Genomic DNA, 10,212 nt, shown 5'->3' on the forward strand with positions numbered 1-10,212 from the left:
TTCTTTGTTTCTTTTTAAAAATGCCTTATGCAAGGTACAGTTGCCTTTTTTATTATTAAAGATAGTCGGCCAAATTTTTATTTATTTAAACAAAATGCGAATTACACGCGGAAAAAAATGATTTTACAAAATCGGCTTGCGTGGTGGAATTCCGAATTATGCTGGTTGTGAGGAAGCTAAAACTGCCCAAAACATTTTGGCTATTTGGAAGTGGCCAATATATAGAACTGGGGCGGCCAATGTGGAGACCTTGACATTGCCCACGCCCACATGTCTCAGAACTGATTGTGTCTTTTGATAGTAGAAGACTATCCTACAGAAAAGGTAACGTTACAATGCGAGATCTGTCCATACAGAATGTCTCTGGGGTATAGTAAATAATAAAACAGTACTTAAACTTCTGCTGGCTCATTTCTTTTTAGCCATCTCGGCGGTGACTATTTCATATGCATTCTTAGGTACACGTCGATGAGAAGTATATTTCTTTTCGCAAACTTGGCAAGTTGCAGAGTAAGATACTTATCATAGGGATAATATTATTTATTTCAAGAATGGCAAGTATGTATGATACAATGGTTATCATAGTAATCGAGGTAGCGATAGGCACCCCTCACAAAGCGTCAAATTGTATCCAGTTTTCACTCTCCCGCCACTCAAATGCTTAACCTTCTCTGGCGGCATATGTATTATAATACTAATACTTCTGTGATTGCTGCACTGAACTTTTAAGGATGTAAATATTCTTTTTGACCTGAATGAATAACAATTTCAATATTTTGATAGTTCGACAGATTTTATAAATGACCGGGCGTGTCGATTTCTGGCCTTAAAAGTCCAAAATTCGTACTGATGAGGTGTATACTGAAAAAACGGCCATAATTTTCCAAATCAGTCAGAATCAGGTTTTGAAGCAGGTGCAATATCAAAAATATGTCTGGGTGATATTTCAGATCAGGTCTCCCTGAGCATTTTCCGCTATCAAAGTTCAAACTCTCGAACCGGGTCATTATTTCGTGCTCCATGGTCATTTGGACGACTATCTTTATTTATTTTTTAAAAGGCATTTGCACTATGTATATTAAAAATTAAAAACCCTCCGCGGCAACGACATGGCGCATTATATAGGACAACAGAAAGACGTTCTCCAATACGACTTGTCACATTACAAAACGATCATATCGTATACCAGATCAGAAATATCAATGTGCTTTTTTGTTTTTTTGTTTTTAAAAACAATTAAAAGAGCAATCATCTATTTATTTATGTGAATATATACAGTATTAATTTAGTATTATTGTTTTTTTTTAAATAGACCTCACAGGCTCACAACTTCACAAGTTCACAATTATCAGCCTCACAGCCTCACACAGTGGCTCAAGCCTCACAGCCTCAATGCCTCACACTTTCCATCAGTGAGTGATCAATCCGGGATCCTTCCAGTTTTATTTTGCAAACAGACCAAATATTTATTTTTAAAAGCATAATATGTAGTCATACTGTCATAGTCTGTGCACAGACTCCAGAGCCCAGCGTCCGGACTCCAGACTCCAAACTGGCAGAGTCCAGACTCGTTGTACAGTACGACACCTTACCACTATACAAAGGCCTGATGCTGGCCTGCTGCATTGCTGCAACTATTGACAGGGCTCTGGCCCTCTGGCCGCTGCTTTGCCATTTATTTTCTTCTCTTTCTATTGCTTTTTTTAAACTTTGTGAAATAGAACCCCCAATTTTTGATTTTGAAAAATTATTAATAACTCTCTTGCTTTTGTAATTCTTTTAAAATGGCCTTTGAATTTTGTTTGACCTTTATTTTGTTTTATTTTTACAAAAATATTACAAATGAAATGATTTATAGTAGGCTATGAATGAAATGTCCTTTTTGAGTTTTTTCTGTCAACATTTATTGCAATAAAAGGTGTGGGCAATAATCTGATATCGCGATCCATATTTGGTGAAGAAAGAATTTTGTTATGTACTGGTGACTGTAACGAAAGATATAGAACAAATCGCGAACTAACTGGATCTCTCTAGAATAGTGAGTAGCGTCTGAAGAGACTCAAGAGTCCAAGAGTCGAGCTCGAATCGGTTTGTATTTGTAAAGCTGTTGATCCTGTTCAACCTGTTGTAGACTTGTAGTTTTGTTACTCGTTTGAGTATCTTTTATTTTTGAGATTACTCGCCAACTCTTCCAGATTTCTATTGTCTTTCTTAAAATATCTTTGATGGTTCAGAAACTTGCTCTCACTTTTATTATTAAAACAACAATAAAAAAGGGCAAGATATTTTTGTTTTATTTTCGGTATTTTGCAAAGCAAAACACAAAGCAAATCATAAATAGACTAGAGAGCGTAAGCGAGGTACTCAAGAAGTCTCAAGAGGGCCGAGGCCCGACGGTCAAGACTCAAGACTCAAGACACAAGAGTTCAAGTCTGATCAAGACCCAAGATTCAAGAGAGACTCGGTAAATACTAAATACTTCTTTTTAAGATAAATAAAAAAGTGGTGACTGGTTCTCTCACTTCTCTGTCAGACTCGCCAGAGCCCAGAGTGTGTCCTCGCCGGGGTCTGGACTCTGGAGTGGACTCTGGAGTCTGGACTTGGTAGCTCTGACTCTCTGACTCTCTGAGTCTGAAGTCTGTAAATTTTCGTTTTTGTTTCTCTTGTTTGTTTTGCTTTGTTTCTTATGTTTGTTTTACTTTTCAAAAACAAATATGTAGCAATAAAGTAAATTACATACAGTATTTTGTATGTACTATGTATTTAGAGGGCTATGTGCTTTATTTATTTATTATTTAAAATTAAAAAAAGTAACATAGCCCATAGTTCTCAAAAAAAGATTGGCCTGGTCGCAGTCTTAAAAACTCATCTCAATATATGTTTGTAAAAATTTCGTTTGAAAATTGAAAACATGGTCACGTGGTCCACAATTTGGAATTCCCCATAATTGCCGCTCCAGGTATGTATTTACTATATGTTTGGCTTCTTCAAAAAAGGCCTAATTTCACAAGGCAGTTTTGGCTTTCTTTTTTAAATAACATGCCAAATACCACTTTGCGATCCTATTTGGGGAAATCGATTTCTTTTTGTTCACCATATTAGCCTTTTTGATTTTTCTTGTTTGACTGGTACAACACGGACTCAAAGCTAAAGATGAGGGAAGATTTAAAAAAGAGCAAGATGAGAGAAGATTTTAAAAAAGAGCAAGATGTTCGATTTCAGAAGGCTCACTCCTATGTAACAAGTGACAACTAAATAAAAACATCACTGTACAACAGTACAAGTCTAGAGAGGTGTAAATACTTATAATTTATAAATTTTATAATAAAAAGGAGTTGACTCAGCTTGAGTTAGACCAAGGCCAAGACAGGAGTCTAGTAGAGAACTCCAGAGATAAAAGGATCAGCGGCAGACAAAAACTTCGTCGTTTTTTTTCTTAGGCCCAGCACTGCAGCAGTCCCCAGGGCCCAGAGTCCCAGACTGTCCAGCACCCAAGCAGCAAGCATAAATATCTTCCCAGCGAGATTCTCAATTGTCAATTGTGAGACTTTGAGTGGTCACTGCCAAACTAACTAACTGGTCAGTGGTCACTGACTCTCTGCCAGTCTGCCACACTCTCTGGGTAGTATGTACCTTCAGGCTTCAGGTCGAGGAGTCCAGGACTCCTAGTTATTTATTTACAAGACTGCCAAGTAGCAACTCCAACTACATACTTGTGATACTCTAAGAGTCGGAAACTGAGAATCTAGAGCAACGAACATGTTATTAGTCACTTGTCAGTGGTCACTGGTCACTGGTCACTGGTCACTGGTCACTGGTCACTGGTCACTGGTCACTGGTCACTGGTCACTGGTCACTGGTCACTGGTCACTGGTCACTGGTCACTGGTCACTGGTCACTGGTCACTGGTCACTGGTCACCGGTCACTGACTCACTGGTCACTGTATTCACTGTATTTATTGGCCACTGTCAAGGCAGTGCCAAGTGTCTACTGCCAACTGCCAACAACTCAACACTCAACAGTCAACACCGCTCAAGGTTCAACTACCAACTTGCCAAGCAACATTTATGACTTGCTCATTACAAATTTACAATGACTGTGTAAATATTTAGCTGCTGGCCTGCTATTTCTGCCTGCTGAGTGCTGAGTACTGAAAGCTGACAGTAAACTGCAGACAGCAGCTGCAACAACAGCTTCTTTTGATTTTTGAATTTGTTCATTGATATTTGAAGGTAACGAGTTGATGACTCTTGTATGTCTGATGAGTGATGAATTGATGACTGATGAGCGATGACGATGGAGTGAATTTCAGGCATGACGAGTATAAGCGAATAATCGAGAGGGGCGAGGGGGCGAGGGTATGCCGGTATGATGGTAGAGTGTGACGATAATTGTCAGAATTCAGAATTTCTTAGATGTGAGTAATGCAGGTAGTATTTAAAAAACAAAAACAAAAAAGAGGTTGTGTTCTTACTTCTTAGTCTTACAAACTGTTTATATTTTTTTATAAAATATTATAAATATGTACATATAAAATACTTGTAGAGTTGCGTCTTTCACTCTAAAAACAAACATACTTACGTTAAAAAAAACCACCACAACAGGTTCCGGGTTCGGACCTTCGGCCTTCGGGGGATGGGACTTCTAATAAAACACTTCAGGAAGTTCGGGTGTACGCGTGATGGCGTTGTATACAACTAGGTTCTCGGCACTAGGCTTGATTATAATAAGCTACATACTGATTTAGCGTGTTTTTGTGCACTACAATATTATATATTCTCGTGTTGTTCTCTGTGTTCATAATGTACGACACAGTAGGTAGTGCAAATTCCTTAGGCGGGGCATCCAGTCAATTTTATAGCTGAGTTTACGATATCCAATGGAAACTTGCCCTGAACCCAGAAACATCGCGGGTCACACAGTCATATAATACGTGCTGGGATTATGACCCTGCGTTTGACTGATTTTCACAGAACTGGTAATAATAACCACCACATCAATGAGAATACTGCAATTTTGGGATGGCAAAGTTCATAATTTTGTTCCCAAACATAAACGGGGGCCAATGGAATATTTGAATCACCAATGAAGATTGTAGGCTGTATTATATATCACCGAGGAGTATGACCCCGATCGTACGACCGAAATAATACGCCGATACGGGCTATGTATGCATGTAAATAAACAAAATATTGCTTTAGCTCGACCGGTAATGCCGGCTTTTCGGCTAAAAAAGTCGTTATTATTGCGTTAGATAGGGTGAATTGGAAATCTACTATGTTCACTGTGTGGATCAAGCAGCAAATAGTAATTCACGGTAGCATACAATACAAATGGGGCTAGCTGACAGTGGGTGGTATTGTAGGAGTAGAGTGATAATCTGCTCCATGTCGTGTTATGGGTGTCGTACCTCTATGGGAATAAGGATCTATAGAGCGGGTATTCTCAAGTGTGTGCCATTCTGTAGTGAATCGTGGAAGAGGGCGGCTAGGGATCAGAACAACAAGGTACATTGCGCCTGAAATAGAGTTGGACGGTTGACCACGAGATGGCGGGGGAAAGACGCGATCATGTAGGATTGCAAAGAGTTGCGGGTGTCTTGTAGGAAAGCCAACGGCGACAAATTGATCTTTACGAGAGTCTTGTCACAGCCAGGAAATTGTCATAAAATATCCAAGCAGCACCAAGTCGGGGCATAGTGTGTGAGTTTATTGGGATGAGGGTGGGGCGGGTATGGTGTATTACCCTAGTGATATGTATATGATATATAGTATGGGAAGTATAAATATTTTTAAAGTGATATGCGGTTTTGCTGTTGTGGGGATGAACAGCTGTCGGTTTCGAGGTGTGAGGAAGTATTTAAGATGAGAATATATCACACGTTATTGTTAGCCAGTCACGAAATTGTGGAATCTGTGCATGGTTGGTAGGCCCCAGTAGTGTGAAGAGGATGCCATTCAAGCAATTGAACTGTGAGGTTGTGAGTATTGTGTATGTGTGTTGTGGGCACAGTTGACCACAGTAGGCTCCGGCAACTTCAGTGTCCATTGTAAACCAGAAATAAATGAAATACCAGAAAAGCAACTGACCGCAGTACCCTGGACATGGTGCGATATGAAGACCATATCGTCATAAGTCTCATCAACCGCAATGTATTTTTTATCACCGTTGCGGCGCTTCTACTCTAGCGTTGGAGGCTAAACACTACTAGCTCAAGTCGGGTATTTTATCAAATTTCAGGTAGTGAAAGTCGCAAGGCTCTAATATATATATTATTATTTCTTTGCCATCAGTGAGCTACTTATATATTTGGAATCTCGAGTATTATTCATTCGAAACCACTTATCCGGTCACACATTTCCGTTTACCTAGTACAAGTAGACCATAAATCATATATGGTACCAAAAAAGTTTACAAAGCAGTGGTCACTCAGAATATCGCCCCCATTTGTGGTCACAGAGATAAGAATTCTTAATAACGTGGCATGTGTACGTATAAAAAGCAGTGAGTAGCTAGGTGCTTCAAAAACATGGGCGTGTGCAATTGGAATAGCACCCATATGTGGACACGTCCACGCGTGCGTAATATTTGCCGCGCTTATTTTGTTTTTTGTTTATAATCGTAGATCAGTAGGACAAAAGAGCCTCCTAAATAGATCAAACTGTCTATTTTTAAATAGAAGGCTATGAACAAACAGATATATATTAACTTTCTTCTAAATAAATCAAACACGCACGAGAAAGACTGTGTTTTTTATTTATACTTTTTTGAGTTTTTCTTTTTGTTCTAAAAAACAACAACATACACATTGACCATATTTATGTATTTATAGCCTTCTAAATGTGGAACAATTATACAAATGTGTAAATACACAGTGGCTACAAGTCAGCTGTTCACGCACTCGTACATTGAAGTAGTTGTAGTCAATATGCGGGACGTGACTCTGCCACCGTCGCCCAATTGGTACGGCCCACAGGTCATGGCAGGTGACAGGTGGAGCACTATATTTGCCTATTGTTCAAAGTCACAAGTGGTACTAATGGATGCGAATAGCACAGTTAGTACAGTTAGTAGTGATATATACGCAACCTCACAGTCACAAACTGGGATGGGTTACGGATCGCATACACAGATAAGTTCATCCCTTGGGGTGAATAGTGATATTGACGAACAACCACAGATCAGGCCTCGTATGATAGCCACACTGTCCGGACACTCTGATCGTGTTGCTTGTTTGGACTTCAACCCACACCCGCACACACATACCTTACTTGCATCCGGCTCGGAAGATAAACATGTGTATATATGGAATACACAACTAAGTATGTGTGTACATACCTATACGCGTGTGTGTGATTCTGGTGTTGTGGCAGTGGCGTGGAGTGCGTTCGATTCAGCGGAACTGCTGGCTTTAGACCAGACGGGCACACTCGTACTTATACACGTTGAATCAAGTGCTTTCGATATTAACAGCAGCACAAATGTACTATCGAAGCCGACCACGCATGTCGGGAACATGAGTGGGCCGATGCATATGAACTCTAACTCTGTTTCTAGCATATACACAAATACAATCTCAAAAAGTGCCAGTGCCAGTGCCAATTCAGGAATACATACAGTGTGCAAGAAGAGCGGCGCTGCTACATGTATGGCGGTGTCTCGTAACGCAGCTATGCCCACTCTAGTGGCTGTAGGTTATAAGAAGGGATCGGTAGTGGTGTATAATACTGCGAAGGGTTGTGTTATGCATCGACTTAGCGGTCATGTGGACGAGATTCAATCGTTGAGCTGGAAATGGAGGTATGTGTGTTTCTAACAACTATAGGCTTTAGAGTGCAACGGCGATAGACTATCATGATAGAAACGCAAGTGCTTGATTCTATTACGATTTATTCACGATGAAAAATCTTATAGTATAATTATAAAGACGCTTCCTTCCTGATAATATCATTTTTGTTGTGTTTGTGTCTACTGTGAGTGATGTGCGTTCGATTATTTTCTCCTGAGCGCTGTGTTGTGCGTCATCTATTTATGTACGTATGTAGTTTTGGTAAGTAAATCTTAATATATATATATATATATGTATTTATGTATGTGTATGTGTGTGTGTGTGTATATATATATGTATATATATATATCTATATGAATATGTATGTGTATGTGTAAATATCTATATCTATCTATATATCTATATATATATATGTGTGTGTCTGTGTCTGTGTCTGTATGTATGTATGTGGTATGTATATGTATGTGTATGTATATGTATGTATATGTATGTGTATATATCTATCTATATATACATAAATATATATGTGTGTGTGTCTGTGTGTATGTGTGTCTGTATATATGTATGTGTATGTATATGTATATACATGCATATGTATATGTATATATGTATATATATATATATATATATATAGGAGAATATATGTGTGTGATATTTATGATCAAATATCTAGAAACCACTATCATGCATCCATGTATGTAAATATATTTACCAACAAGTAGTACAAAAGGATGTGTAATATAATATTTATGTCCTTGTATAAGTCGATGTTTGTATGCGGAATTTCTTTTCTTCAATTGTCACTTCATGATCGAGGCTATGTTGAGTATATAAACGCCGGTCGTGTGTGTTTCTAACAACTATAGGCTTTAGAGTGCAACGGCGATAGACTATCATGATAGAAACGCAAGTGCTTGATTCTATTACGATTTATTCACGATGAAAAATCTTATAGTATAATTATAAAGACGCTTCCTTCCTGATAATATCATTTTTGTTGTGTTTGTGTCTACTGTGAGTGATGTGCGTTCGATTATTTTCTCCTGAGCGCTGTGTTGTGCGTCATCTATTTATGTACGTATGTAGTTTTGGTAAGTAAATCTTAATATATATATGTATTTATGTATGTGTATGTGTGTGTGTGTATTTATATATATGTATATATATATATCTATATGAATATGTATGTGTATGTGTAAATATCTATATCTATCTATATATCTATATATATATATGTGTGTGTCTGTGTCTGTGTCTGTATGTATGTATGTGTATGTATATGTATGTATATGTATGTGTGTATATCTATCTATATATACATAAATATATATGTGTGTGTGTCTGTGTGTGTGTCTGTGTGTGTGTGTGTCTGTATATATGTATGTGTATGTATATGTATATACATGCATATGTATATGTATATATGTATATATATATATATATATATAGGAGAATATATGTGTGTGATATTTATGATCAAATATCTAGAAACCACTATCATGCATCCATGTATGTAAATATATTTACCAACAAGTAGTACAAAAGGATGTGTAATATAATATTTATGTCCTTGTATAAGTCGATGTTTGTATGCGGAATTTCTTTTCTTCAATTGTCACTTCATGATCGAGGCTATGTTGAGTATATAAACGCCGGTCGCGTATTGTTGGTACTTTGGTCACGATCTATCGGTCTTTGGGATGGGATGGGGTGGCTTTCTGCTGTGAGTCCGTGCTACGTTGATATGTCAGTGCCTGTGGCATTCAGAGATGGCAACACGGCAGTCTATGCAGTATACAGCACAAGTATGCCCACCATCTGTCTTCTTGGATCAAAGCCTGTGTCAATATAAAGTAAGAGATAGTAGATGCGGATCATCTGGGTAGTAGCTGCCAAGCAAGGCAGGCATTTCGCTGGCCTAAAACGCAACGCGATAGTAAATCCGAATAAACTTATATTGCACATTGTAATTTCTTCTTGGTGTCTGTTTCTTTGCTTAAATGTGTATTGCCCGCAGCACCGGAGATATACACACAGTAGATGCTTTGTCGGATGACATGGATGCCGATATATGTACCAGGGGTGAATTGCTTAGTGGGTCCAAGGATAAGACCATAAGAGTCTGGGACGTCACACAGGTACCCGTGTTTGCTTAATATCTGAATCTCCTATATTTGTTTGCTATTTAGATGCACAATGCTCGGTCGCTACGTCGATCAACATATACATACAATATATATATATATAGATATATAGATGTAGATGTCTTCAAGTATATATCTATATATAGAATATTCGCTATGTAGACTAACTAATGCAAGCTTCAATACGATAATAATGTACGGAAATATATAGAAGAACACATGTATATTATATAATGATATAATAAAATATATAAATTATATATATATATTAATTATAT

General features: G+C 38.0%; 1 protein-coding gene across 1 annotated transcript; it reads left to right on the plus strand.

Moving 5' to 3' along the window:
• Window positions 1-6,929: 6,929 nt before the first annotated feature.
• SARC_05746 (hypothetical protein) lies at window positions 6,930-8,959 on the plus strand (the record flags this gene model as incomplete). Its single annotated transcript, XM_014300381.1, has 2 exons — window positions 6,930-7,826; window positions 8,657-8,959. One exon carries the CDS (start codon window positions 6,930-6,932, stop codon window positions 7,815-7,817), a length of 888 nt encoding a protein of 295 aa, XP_014155856.1. The 3' UTR covers window positions 7,818-7,826; window positions 8,657-8,959.
• Between the last annotated feature and the right edge of the window lie 1,253 nt (window positions 8,960-10,212).

The sequence above is a fragment of the Sphaeroforma arctica genome (genome assembly GCF_001186125.1).
Source record: "Sphaeroforma arctica JP610 unplaced genomic scaffold supercont1.380, whole genome shotgun sequence".
In the NCBI taxonomy this organism is placed as follows: domain Eukaryota; class Ichthyosporea; order Ichthyophonida; genus Sphaeroforma; species Sphaeroforma arctica.